The 13,136-nt window shown below is 46.4% G+C and overlaps 1 protein-coding gene across 1 annotated transcript in view; it reads left to right on the plus strand.

The window, feature by feature from the left end:
- LOC125113257 (ATP-binding cassette sub-family C member 4-like) overlaps positions 1 to 13,136 on the plus strand; it is a 146,387-nt gene that overhangs the window by 37,864 nt on the left and 95,387 nt on the right. Inside the window, exons 10-14 of the mRNA XM_047755821.1 lie at positions 842 to 931; positions 2,373 to 2,564; positions 7,441 to 7,535; positions 7,733 to 7,819; positions 10,919 to 11,015. Coding sequence (XP_047611777.1) covers positions 842 to 931; positions 2,373 to 2,564; positions 7,441 to 7,535; positions 7,733 to 7,819; positions 10,919 to 11,015 — 561 coding nt within the window. The remainder of the gene's footprint in view (positions 1 to 841; positions 932 to 2,372; positions 2,565 to 7,440; positions 7,536 to 7,732; positions 7,820 to 10,918; positions 11,016 to 13,136) is intronic.

A 13,136-nucleotide genomic window follows, 5' to 3' on the forward strand; every position in this document is an offset into this window, starting at 1 on the left:
CCGACTAGTATCCCTGAGGATATAGGTTTGATCCTTATCCTCTCTCAGTGGGTTAAGGATCCAGCATTGCTGTATGCTACAGCCCAGGTCATGGATCTGGCTTGGATCTGGTGTGGCTATGGCCGTATGGAGGCCGGCAGCTGCAGCCCTGATTCGACCCCTAGCCTGGGAACTTCCATATGCCTCAGGTGTGGCCCTAAAAAGAAAAACAAAGAATAGAAATTAGAGCCTTGACCGTCATTTACATGAATTTACCAAGGGACTTTGGCATATGGAGTGCCCCTTTGCTTTCTGGGCATTACTGAAATTAGATCTTTCTCATGCAAAAAATGGAAATATTAGTGAATATTTCAAATTATTTCTTAGCAAAGGGCCAGGCACTCCATGTACTTGCTTCCATATGCCATAGGCACGGCCATAAAAAATAAATAAATAAATAAAACCAAGCATCATAATTCAAACTGATGAATGGCTAAAAACCTCCCACACTGAATATTGTATTAAGTATATTATTTTAATAAGCTAGTGTGCATCATGAAATTTGCCTTTCAAGCAGGTGCCTTGTCATTTCAACTGCTTAAATTCTGTGGGTGTGTCTAGGGCTGTGTCCATGTGGAAATCTGGTAAAAGATGGATCCTTCCTAAAGGCAGCTAAGCTGCTTCAAACCCTTAGAGAGGTGTGATCAGATGAAAAGGCCTCCAGGACACAGTATCTTCACGCAGGAAAGAGGAAGATCAGGGTTATATTCATGTATCAGTGGCTTTTAATTTTCTTCACTTTCTGAGGCAGTTTGTGTTACTTTATTGAAATGGGCACATTTTTGTAAACTTTGATTTGTAGGCCTCAGGAATTCCAACCCTCCAAGGCCTTTGCTTTACTGTGAGACCCGGGGAACTATTAGCTGTGGTCGGACCTGTGGGAGCAGGAAAGGTAAGTTATGATGCCTTCTGGCAGCTTGATGCAATGCCACAGCCCCTAGTGAATTTTTAATTTTTAATATTTAATCCAAAGCCGTGTGGAAAACACCCAGTGTGAATGGGTGTATCTAGAACAGCATTTCTCTAAGTGTGATCCAGGGAACATTTGTTTTGCAAGAAAGTTTCATCCCAAATCTTGATAAACACAGATTATGGTTCCTTCTTGGTGCTTCCAGTTGCATAGCTGGAACTGCTTGTTGGGAATCTGCATGTCCCAGTGAAGGAAATGATTTATGTGACAGCTGTTCAGGACAGACTGAGACATGGGGACTTCTCTTTGTCACGGTGGCCCCTCCAGGACGTCAGGCCCCTCCAGAGGCTGTCAAGGCTGTTTGGGAAGCTTTGAGCATCTCCTCCTGTGAGTGGACTTGGCCCATCAGTCATGTGTGGTGAACATGCAGCCACGGGCTGGAGCCAGAGAGACAGGCGTGAGCAAGACCCCGCCCCCCTGCCCTCCAGAGGCAGCCAGGTTCCGGGGCGACACAGAGACGCAGGCAGGTTATTTCAGCCCCATGTGGCGAATGCCCTGGTGGTGTGGACACAGACACGTCCCCTGTGTGTGTAGAAGATGTGGAGGACGTGCACGTGAACTGGTGTCCTGTGTCTGTGCAACAGGATACAGACCATCAGCGTGGGCTGTGTCCATGCGAGGGCGACGGTTTCCTCTGGGATGGACTTTGCTCCTCGCACACAGCACCCTGCAGAGTTCTTTTAAATAATCATCTTTGGATGTATTCCTGACACAGAACTTTTTAAGAACAAGTACCTGTCAGGTAGAGGATACCCAGATGCAGGAACCAACTGCATTAAACACCAGACACATGCTGGGCTGCTGTGCTCGTTAAGGATGTCAGACATTCTTTTTTTGTCTCTGCTCTTGAGGGCCGCACCCGTGACATATGGAAGTTCCCAGGCTAGGGGTTGAATCAGAGCTACAGTTGCTGGCCTACACTACGGCCACAGGAATGTGAGATCCAGGCCACATCTGCGACCCACACCACAGCTCATGGCAACGCTGGATCTTTAACCCACTGAGCGAGGCCAGGGATCAAACCTGTGTCCTCATGGATACTAGTTGGGTTCGTTACTGCTGAGCCATGATGGGAACACTGTCATTCTTACTAGTCTTTGCTGAGTATAACACTTCATTTGGGGAAATTCTTGGGCAGACTATGTTGTTGTACTATCTTGTTAATATTCCTTATCAAACATTAGTTTACACTTTCTGATAATGTTAATTAAGTTTTTTGCCACATCTGCCAGTACTGTACTTTATCTTACTCTGAACAAGAGGGTTCTGTTGTTTATCAAGCGCCCAGGGCAGGGAAGCTGTGCTGCGGGGCCTGTTCATCCTGGGTGCTGCCTGCTCACAGGTGTGTTTGTGTCTGTTTCAGTCGTCACTGTTGAATGCGGTGCTGGGGGAGCTGCCCCCGAGTCAGGGGCAGGTCACTGTGCGCGGGAGGATCGCGTATGTTCCTCAGCAGCCCTGGCTGTTTCCCGGAACCGTGAGGAGTAATATTTTATTTGGGAAGAAATATGAAAAAGACCGATATGAAAAAGTACTAAAGGCTTGTGCTCTGGAAGAGGTGAGTAATGACTTCTGAGTTGCATGTACGCAGATTTCAGATAATAATACTGTTGATTTAACCACAGGGCTTGTTGAAAGTTCTTTTTTTTTTTTTTTAATTTGAAAGATCTTTGAATTTTTAATAATTTAAGGTGGCTTTCTGGGTAAATATGCAGGCACATACTCTATTATTTCAATCCTGAGGTGTTAACAACTCTCAAAGAATGCTTTTTTAGGGAGATTCCTTCATTTTGTGAAGTTTCATTCACTTTTAACCTATTTTTTAATGGACAATCTAAAAAATTGGCAAAAGTAGAGAGCATCTTGTAGTGAACCCTCACATACCCAGCTTCAACCAGGATCACTGGCATCCAGTCTTGCTGCATCTGCACCCAGCCCTCTGCCAGCCCCAGCCCCACCCCCACCCCAAATTATTCTGAAGCTGATCCCAGACCTCAGATTAGTTCATCTGTAAACATTTCATTTGTTTTTCCTAAAAGATAGGAAAGCCTTTGGCAAAAAAAAAAAAAAAAGTTATGTCACCTGAAAAATAACCCAAATTTTTAAATATCATCAATATTCTCATCTGTGTTTACATTTGTTAACCAGCTCACTGAGAAATCTCCTTCACCATTGGTTTGAATCTGACTCGCATGAGCTCTGCCCCTTGCACGTGGCTGATGCCTCCTCCATCCCTTTCAGTCTCTAGGTTGCCCTCTGCACTTGTAATTTATTATTTAAAGAATAGAGAATGCTCTAAGATTTCTTTCGCTTTCTTGCTTTCCTCTTTTTATGGCTGCATCTGTGGCACATGGAAGTTCCCAGGTGAGGGATCGAATCAGAACTGCAGCTGCCAGACACAGCCACAGCCACAGCCACACCAGATCTGAGCTGCACTGAGACCTATGTACAGCTTACAGCAATGCCTGATCTTTAATCCACTGAATGAGGCCAGGGATTGAACCCACATCCTCACAAAGAGGACGTAGGGTCCTTAACCTGTTGAGGCACAGGGGGCGCTCTGCTTTAAAATTTCTTTTTTTCTTTTTGTGTCTTTTCTAGGGCCACACCTGTGGCGTGTGGAGGTTCCCAGGCTAGGGGTCTAGTCGGAGCTGTAGCTGCCGGCCTACTCCACAGCTCATGGCGATGCCAGATCCTTAACCCAGTGAGTGAGGCCAGGGATCGAACCTGCAACCTAATGGTTCCTAGTGGATTCATTAACCACTGAGCCACGAAGGGAACTCCTTAGTATTTTTTTTTTTTTTTTGCTTAAAAATTTCTTAGTACTGCATTGTTTCACTGTAGGAGAGATTGTTTTCAGAAACGGCATTCAGTTTCACAGAAAATGGCAAGATGAAGTGCTTGTTTAACTGTATGTTGACATTTAAATAAAATTAGCAAATGAATGTTGAAAACTGAATTCACCTGATGGAGGAATATAGTTCCCATTGTGGCTCAGCGGTCAACGAACCCAACTAGCATCCATGAGTATGACGGTTGGATCCCTGGCCTCGTTCAGTGGGTTAAGGATCCAGTGTTGCTGTGAGCTGTGGTTTAGGTCAAAGATGTGGCTCCCATCACATTGCTGTGGCTGTGGTGTAGGCTGGCAGCTGCAGCTCTGATTTGACCCCTAGCCTTGAAAAAACAATAATAATGTGGTATTTCTCTTTCTCTTTCTGACTTACTTCACTCAGTATGAGAGTCTCTAGTTCCATCCATGTTGCTGCAAATGGCATTATTTTGTTCTTTTTCATGGCTGAGGAGTAGTCCATTGTGTATACATACCACATCTTCCTAGTCCATTCATCTGTTGATGGACATTTTGGTTGTTTCCATGTCTTGGCTATTGGGAATAGTGCTGCAAAGAACGTGCGGGTGCATGTGTCTTTTTCAAGAAAGATTTTGTCCAGATATATGTCCAGGAGTGGGATTGCTTGGTCATATGGTAGTTCTGTGTATAGTTTTCTAAGGTACCTCCATACTTTTTCCCATAGTGGTTGTACCAATTTACATTCCCACCCACAGTGCAGGAGGGTTCCCTTTTCTCCACACCCTTTCCAGCACTTGTTATTTGTGGACTTATGAATGATGGCCATTCCGACTGTTGTGAGGTGGTATCTCATGGTAGTTTTGATGTGCATTTCTCTCATAATCAGTGATGTCGAGCATTTTTTCATGTGCTTGTTGGCCATCTGTATATCCTCTTTGGAGGAATGTCTGTTTAGATCATCTTTTGCCCATATTCCACTGGGGTTGTTGGCTTTTTTGCTATTGAGTTGTGTAAATTGTTTGTATATTTTTGAGATTAAGCCCTTGTCAGCTGCATCATTTGAAACTATTTTCTCCCATTGTGTAAGTTGTCTTTTTGTTTGCTTTATGGTTTCCTTTGCTGTGCAAAAGCTTGTCAGTTTGATTAGGTTCCATTGGTTCATTTTTGCTTTTATTTCTGCTGCCTTGGGAGGCTGACCTGAGAAAATATTGGTAAGGTTGATATCGGAGAATGTTTTGCCTATGTTCTCTTCTAGGAGTTTGAGGATGTCTTGTCTCAGGTTTAAGTCTTTCAGGCATTTTGAGTTTATTTTTGTGCATGGTGTGAGGATGTGTTCGAGTTTCCTTGATTTCTCACAGCATCCTTAAGTGTAGTGCTTCTTGTTTTTCTAACACAGTCTGTAGAAGAGGAAAATGAGACTTAGGGTGATCAAAGGACTTGTTTATCATGAAGACGCCAGAGTGCCACTTGCCTTCTCCCCAAATTTGCTAACATAGAGACAGACATGAGAGCTCCATCTGCAGAAAACTATTGCTGTGTGTCCTAGGTTGATGTCTGAGAGGATTAGTGGGTTACACTCCCGCCACCAACTGCCAAACTCTGCTTGTCTGTGCCAGGATGGTAGAGTGGTAATTATAGGCAATCTAAGAAAAGGTTTCTAATATGATAACGTGCAACCTGAGCCTGACCTCTTGCCATTTGCAGGGGCTGTTCTTCTCATCTTTTGTTCCCAGATATTCTGGTTTGTCTATTACTTCTTCTTTTTCTTTTTGGGCCACCCCCACAGCATGTGGAAATTTCTGGGCCAGGAATCAAGTCTGAGCTGGAACCACAGCTATAGCGAATCTGGATCCTTAACCCACTATGCCACAGCATGAACTCATGTCTATTTACTTCTTAAATAATACTCAGATATAACTTTTGATGGATCCCCAGTTCTTCAAGTCATAACTTCTCATCCTTCTCAGCTTTGAGTTTTTCATGACTTTTCACTGAGTAGGATAAGCACCTTCTTAGTCCAGCTGCTCTGCTCAGTGTTCCTCGAGCTCGCTGTGTCTTTCCCTCTGGTTTTTCCTGCCAAGCCTGCTCTTTCTGCCCCCATTTCTTGTACAGATCTTGCCTGTCAACCTGTCACTTGCCTTAAGTATCACTGTGAAGACACGGGTCAGGTGTTGTCCCTTCTCTGAAAGTGGGAAGCTGAGACCGAGTCAGCAAAATGGCCAGTTTAAGCCACACTCATTCCCTGATAAAGTAAACCTATGCCTTCACCAGCCTGTGCCACCAGCCCTCACACTGGTGCCTCTAGCACAGACCTTCATACTTGCACATCCAGCTTCACGGTGATGTTACCTAGAGGTCATCACAGCTTGTCCACAACCAGAGTCTCCCAAACCTGCATCCACCGTCTTCCCCAGCTCAGTAAGTGGGACCCCATCCTTCCCCTTCCTCACCCCCACACAGCACAGGCCTCCTCTTCTACAACCCACACCCGCCCGTCAGCAGGTCTCACAGATGCCACCTTCGAGATGTGTCTGGAGTGTGACTCGTCTCTTCACTCCTGCTGCTTCCACTCTGGTCCTGGCACTGTCATCTCTGGCCTGGATTATTGCAGAAGCCTCCTAACTGGGATCCACCCTCCCCTCCCCCTCCTCCTCACTGTTTTCCTCAAAGAGGCAGGCGTGGTTCCTTAAAGTCTGGGGTTAGTAGATGCAAACTATTGCATTTGAAATGGATAAGCAATGAGATTCTGCTGTAGAGCCCAGGGAACTATATCTGATCACTTGTGATGGAACATAGTGGAGGATAATGTGAAGAAAAGAATGTATACACATGTATAACTGGGTCACTTTGCTGTAGAGCAGAAATTGACAGAACATTGCAAATCAACTATAATAAATTTAAAGAAAATAATTTAAAACTAGAAAAAAAAAGACACCTCAGGCCATGTCATCCTCCCCACCCCTTTTCCTGGGCATGACACCAGGCTCCTTCTGCTCTGTCTGCCCTCACTCCCCTCATGCGTGCTCAGCTCTAGCTCTCCTGGCCTCCTTGTCTGTCTTGGAAAACCTTGGGCATCTGCCCCATGGCCTTTGCACTGACTCCTTCCTTTGTGTGGATACCCTCTCCAGGTCTGGGGAGCCCCCTCCACACTCTGGGATCTGCTCAGACCCCCTCTGAGCCGAGCCCTTCCTGACCCCAGTGTAGATACACTCTCCCCCCTTTCCTCTCTGTCCCCTAAGCTGGCCTCCTTTTTCTCCTGGTGCTTAGTGCTTGTACTTGTGTTAATTTTCCATATTGTCCATCTCCCGCCATGGAAGAAACTCCAGGGACTTAGTTTCCTCATGACTGAATTCACTGTGCCCAGAACAAGGTTTGGCATAGAGTCAGTCCTCAATAAATATCTGTTGAAATGGTCAAATGCATAAATGCTGTGCAACTCTACAGAATGAAAACGAATGAAGAGCCCTGCAAGTTTTTTTTTAATGTTCAAGGTTGCACTTCAGTCACTATGAAATATACTCAATGTTCTCCATCAAATACATGTATGAAGAATTGATGCTGGAAGTTTAGGATGACAGGAGGAGAACACATTTTAAATCTTGTTCCTTTTTCTATTTTTGTCTAGGATTTGCAGCTTTTGGTTGGCGGGGATCTAACTGTGGTTGGAGATCGGGGAACCCCGCTGAGCGCGGGGCAGAAAGCCCGCATCAGCCTCGCAAGGTAAAGGGCGTTTCCGAGGCCTCTAGTGGAGGTGAGGGTGCGGACCCCTTCCCGGGTGGGCGCTGTGGGAAGCAGGGGCCCGGCCCTTTCCCTGGGCTCCGGGAAGGAACGCAGAGATGCTGGATGCTGTCAGGATCCAGAGATGGGATCCCGTAGCGGGAAGCGTCCTTCTCCTGACGTCTCTCTACGTTTTCTAGAGCCGTGTATCAGGACGCGGACATCTACCTCCTGGACGACCCGCTCAGCGCCGTCGATGCAGGGGTCAGCAAGCACCTGTTTGAACAGTGAGTTTGCTTCTGTGTCCTGTCATTTCTGCTGCTTCCAGGATCCCTGCAGGTCCAGGGAAGGGAGCTCAGGAAAGCCTCTGTGCTTCCGGAGACTCGGCTCCTTCCACCCTGGCGTCCCTCTCCCCTCCCACCTCTACAGTAGACCCATTGCAGAGAAGTCTTGCAGAAGGATGAGGTCAGGATGGAAAGTGCAGAAGGGGCTTCCAGTGTGTGGAGGCCAGTGGAGTCAGTGCTCTAGGGAGTGAGGAGCAGATGGCAGGTGGCCCTGCTCCTTGCAGCTGAAAACCAGACCCTGTGGACAGATCCCAAGCCCAGGAATAAGAGGGATGCTGTACAGAGAGTGGGAGTCGGGAGCCTGGTGCTTGGCTGCCAGTTCTTCTCCTCCATCATTCGTTGAAGGCCAGTTAGTTAGATGGGAAGTTTCTATCACTGACACAGAGCTTCCGTGGAAAGGCCTTGTTGGCTTGTGCTTAGTGTTCTGTCGGTTTGGAAATACTTAATACTTAGTAAAGTCTAGGATTTTAAATGATTTATCCCGTACCAGAGTATGATTTCAATTCTTTAACATTGCTTCACAGATACTCAGTAGACTTAATACTTAGACTCACAGTGCAGGGTTACCTTGAATTTGAAACTAAGTATCTAGATTCTGGCGGGAATCCTAAGCCTTACTTCATGCTTCTGGAATTTGTTGTCAGTGGTTCTTTCTTGGCCACAAACCCCTGAAATAGGACAACAACTGCAATTCTTTTCTGTGTATAATGTGCCCCCAACACATGCCTATGCCTCGGGTGGCATCTAGACCGGCCTTTTTTTTTTTTGTCTTTTTGCCATTTTTTGGGCTGCTCCCGCAGCATATGGAGGTTCCCAGGCTAGGGGTCTAATCGGAGCTGTAGCTGCCAGTCTACACCAGAGCCACAGCAACGCAGGACCTGAGCCGCATCTGTGACCTACACCACTGCTCACGGCAACGCCGGATCCTTAACCCAATGAGCAAGGGCAGGGATCGAACCCGCATCCTCATGGTTCCTAGTTGGATTCGTTAACCACTGGGCCATGACAGGAACTCCCTAGACTGGCCTTTTTTTTTTTTTTTTTGGTGCATCACTCTTTTTTTTTTTTTAATATATTTTTTAATTTTCCCACTGTACAGCAAGGGGGTCAGGTTATCCTTACATGTATACATTACAATTACATTTTTTCCCCCACCCTTTCTTCTGTTGCAACATGAGTATCTAGACATAGTTCTCAATGCTATTCAGCAGGATCTCCTTGTAAATCTATTCTAAGTTGTGTCTGATAAACCCAAGCTCCCGATCCCTCCCACTCCCTCCCCCTCCCTAGACTGGCCTTTTTGAAAGCTTCCTGGATTTGCTTTTGTTGAAACACTGATATTTACCCCTTGGTTAGTTACCTTCCTGTTGTTCACTTTGTTAAAGCCAACAAGCCCTTCAGCTGCACTTACTAAAGCCCAATTTTGTGTGCACTGAGGTCTATGCCCTTACAGATGTTAGTTCCCACAGGAGGGCAGTGAGCCAGGAGAGGGGATAGAGCCACACGGGACAGAGTGAGGGAGACAGAGATGCTCAGCCCTCCTTCCTGCCTCTCAGGAATCTGTGTCCCAGCAGAGCTCGTTCAGGCAGATGCCTGGGGAAGGGCCAGCAGATTCAGGGTGTTGAGGTTTCCATACAGGACAGTGAGTGCTGAGTGGAGGCCCAAGTGGGCAGCAGGAGGTTTCAGCTTAAGCTGGAAAGTTCCCCGTGCACTGGGCATGGAGGGAAGGGCCCCCCTGCGCCTACAGGCTGAGCGGGGTTTGTGGTTCTGAGGAGAGGGTTGAGTTCCTTTTGCTGAAGGAACAGTAGAAGCCAAGGTATGGAGGGAGGAGGAAGCAAGGCCACGAGGAACAGCAGGCACGTCCTCACCTGGAGGATGCGGGCTGTTGAGCAGCGAGAAAAGCGTTTGGAAATTCTTGCGAGCTTGTGTGTCTGAAGCAAGGTGCTTGAATGACACCCCACTTTGTGGGGATGTTGGGGTAGGATCTGGCTGCTGTCATTGCCCCCAGGAGGGGGAGAGGGGAGATTACCAGTTATAGGGGGAATTGAGATCAAGTTGGCTCATCGGTTACCATGGAAACCAGCAAAAGGGCGCACCCCTCACTGCCCCTTGATAAGCATAGTGAAGAGTTCTGATCTAAAGCTAGAGGCAGTCACTAGCTGGGCCCTGGGGCAAGTTTGTGGGAAGGTCAGTGAGTGAGTGAGTGAGTGAGTAGGGTGTGGGTGAAGCAGGTGCTGGTGGAGCAGGGGATGTGCAGAGAGCAAGAGGACAGCCATCCTGCTGACCTGACCAGACGGGGGTCTTGGCTGCAGAGAAGTGGGGTGTCTTTTATGCTGTTGGATGATTTCCACTGTGATTCGGGCCATTTGGATTCTGTTATTTTACTTTCATATTGTAAGGGTTTCAGTCCTCATGAAATAAGACTTACTTCCTGGCTGGTATGGGAAATGCTGTAGAGACAGATTGAGGCCACACTGGCATTTATTTTCTATCTAATATTATTTGGGGAGAAGTGTCTAGAAAGTTGACTCTGGAAAATTTACCAAGAATCTTATTAGTTTTTTCATCAGTATGTACGTCATAAATCATAAAAAAATCACCTAGAAAACTGCCTAAGGAAAAAATATACACTTTTTTTTATATGACATGGATCCTCTTCTGTCACTCTCACATGGCGATAAAATAGTGTTTTCGTTCAGTCAAGTTTTGGAATCTCCGTCTTGCTCAATTGTTTTTGTTATGAAACATGTAAATTGTTAAGCCGAGTATTTGGAAAAAAGAAAACCTTAGGTCTTGGGGTCTCCTTCAGTGGACTGCTTTTTAGATTTTTTTTTAGCAGAGCTAGTTTGATGAATTTGAGACCTAGTCAGAAACATTGATTTATATTTGTAATACATTTCTGTGATTTATTTGGTATGTAAACTACAGATCATTGACTGCTGTGTTGTCTTTGTCTCATTACATTTTCAAAATATGAGTTTTCAGTTGGGAGCGCCCCCATTAATGTGCTTTTGCTGCTGTCCATTTTACGTTTCTTTGTAGGTGTATTCGCCAAGCCTTGCACGAGAAGATCACAATCTTAGTGACCCATCAGCTACGGTACCTAAAGGATGCAAGTCAGATTCTGATATTGAAAGATGTAAGTAGTTTCTAGAAGTCTGTGGAACTTGGTAGCACTCAGGGGTGTTGAAGGCCAGGCCTCCCTGTAGGTCACTGTCCTTGGGTTCATGGTAAATGCCCACTTTTCCATCAGTTTTATGCCCCCTTCTTCTCAGAGCTGGTGTTGACGCCTTTGAGGATGAATCCAGAGACCTGTAGAAATGTGACCTTTGCACTCGAAGCCACAGAAACCCTAAAGTATATGAAGGTGCTGCCACGGGGTTACTGAGTTATCACTGTTCTGGTGAAATGTGTTCAGGATAATGATGCTGTTTTACTTAGTTTTGTTTTCCCATTCTGTGACTTAATTCAAAGAGTATTATTTGAAAATTAAGGATACTAAAACTTGTTTGTGTCCATGTGACTGTCACATGCATTTTGCCTGAAGAGCACCTTCCTTTAACGCTGGAAGTGAGGTTGGGGAGCTGAGCACCGTGTCAGAGACGCCCGCTCTGCCGGTCTGGCAGGTGCTGAGCTTACCGCGCAGGTCTCTCTATGTGCTGAGACGTGCAGGAGCCTGTGCAGTGGGAGGACCTGTGCCTTCGTGGAGCTTCCTGTCCTGTGGGGTCAGATGTGAGGAAAGAGTGGGGTGGGGGCTGCCTCCCTGAGGAGGTGGTGGCTCACGGGGCCTGAGGGACAGGAAGGTGGGGGCCTCACCGTCACCTGGGGGTGGGGGTCTGAGGCAGGGGGTCCTCAGGAGGGCGCTGACCTGGCCTGTGGGAGGAGGGCAGGAGGGCCAGCGTGTCTGAGGCCCTTTTTGGGGGGATAGGGCACCTCCCAGTCAACCCACAACGCCTGACATGATTTGGGGTGGAGATTGGTGAGAATTTTTCAGACTTGGTGTTAGTTGATGCTTCACTCGCTGGCTTCTTTGCCTCTGTGCCTCAGAACCTCTGTCCTTAACCTTGTCTGTTCCATCAGGCCCTTGGCCAAATCCTTCTCTTATCAAATGAATTTCTGCCCTAGGAAAGATGATTAAAATGTAGAGTCTCTGTATCTTTTGAAGCAGTGCCATGTGTCATTTCTTCTCTGTGTCTCTAGGAATGGGGAGCTCAGTTTCTCAAACTTGAGAACAGTCACTTTCATGTGCAGAGGGGGTGATCCTAGTGTGTAAAACCCCAGCCTTGGCAGCATCGTGAGCAGAACCAGTGGGCAGGAGAATAACCTGTTTAGCCAGTCCCTACATGTTTGGGGTCCCCTACTGCATCTTCGAGGAGACAACCCTCTATTTTAGTACTATCAGAACAACCATTTGTCCTCAGTGAGCCTCCCTGGATGAGTTGGGGTCCATCCTTACTGTTAGTTTGGTCCCTCTGTCACAGCAGAGAGGGGACAGCTGCCCTCTTGTCCCCTCAGGATTGTCCGTGCTTGGCTGCTGAGTAAAATTGCCATATCTTTGTACCACTACATGGAAAGTGGTAATTTCATAAAAACACGGTGCATGCATTTTGCCTCCCCAATGGAACAAGGCACAATGTATCATGAATACTTTTCTAATTCTGTGCAGTCACATGGTGCCCAAAGGCTTCATTGAGTGTCTGCCAGAGGACCACCTCAGGGGATGAGGTGAGAGGAGGACCAGCTCGGGTCCTGGGCCACCTTCTTCCACCTCACCTGCCTTAACCAGAGGTGCCCTCCTTTGATTAGCTTTGCATCTTGTTATTTTGCCTAATACTTTCTTTGACACTGAGTGAATCAGCTGAGTTTTGTTTCATGGGGGCAGAAAATAGCACATTATTTTATTAAAAATTTTTTTATTACTCAATGAATTTATTACATTTGTAGTTGTACAATGATCATCACAATCCCATTTTACAGGATTTCCATCCCACAACTCCAGCGCACCCCACCTCCCCCCAAACTGTCTCCTTTGGAAACCATAAGTTCTTCAAAGTCTGTGAGTCAGTATCTGTTCTGCAAAGAAGTTCATTGTGTCCCTTTTTCAGATTCCACATGTCAGTGAAAGCATTTGATGTTGGTGTCTCATTGTATGGCTGACTTCACTTAGCATAATTTCTAGTCCATCCGTGTTGCTAAAAATGCTGGTATTTCATTCCTGCTAAGTAATATTCCATTGTGTATATGTACCACATCTTCTGGA

Source organism: Phacochoerus africanus, chromosome 13, assembly GCF_016906955.1.
Source record: "Phacochoerus africanus isolate WHEZ1 chromosome 13, ROS_Pafr_v1, whole genome shotgun sequence".
Taxonomy (NCBI): domain Eukaryota; kingdom Metazoa; phylum Chordata; class Mammalia; order Artiodactyla; family Suidae; genus Phacochoerus; species Phacochoerus africanus.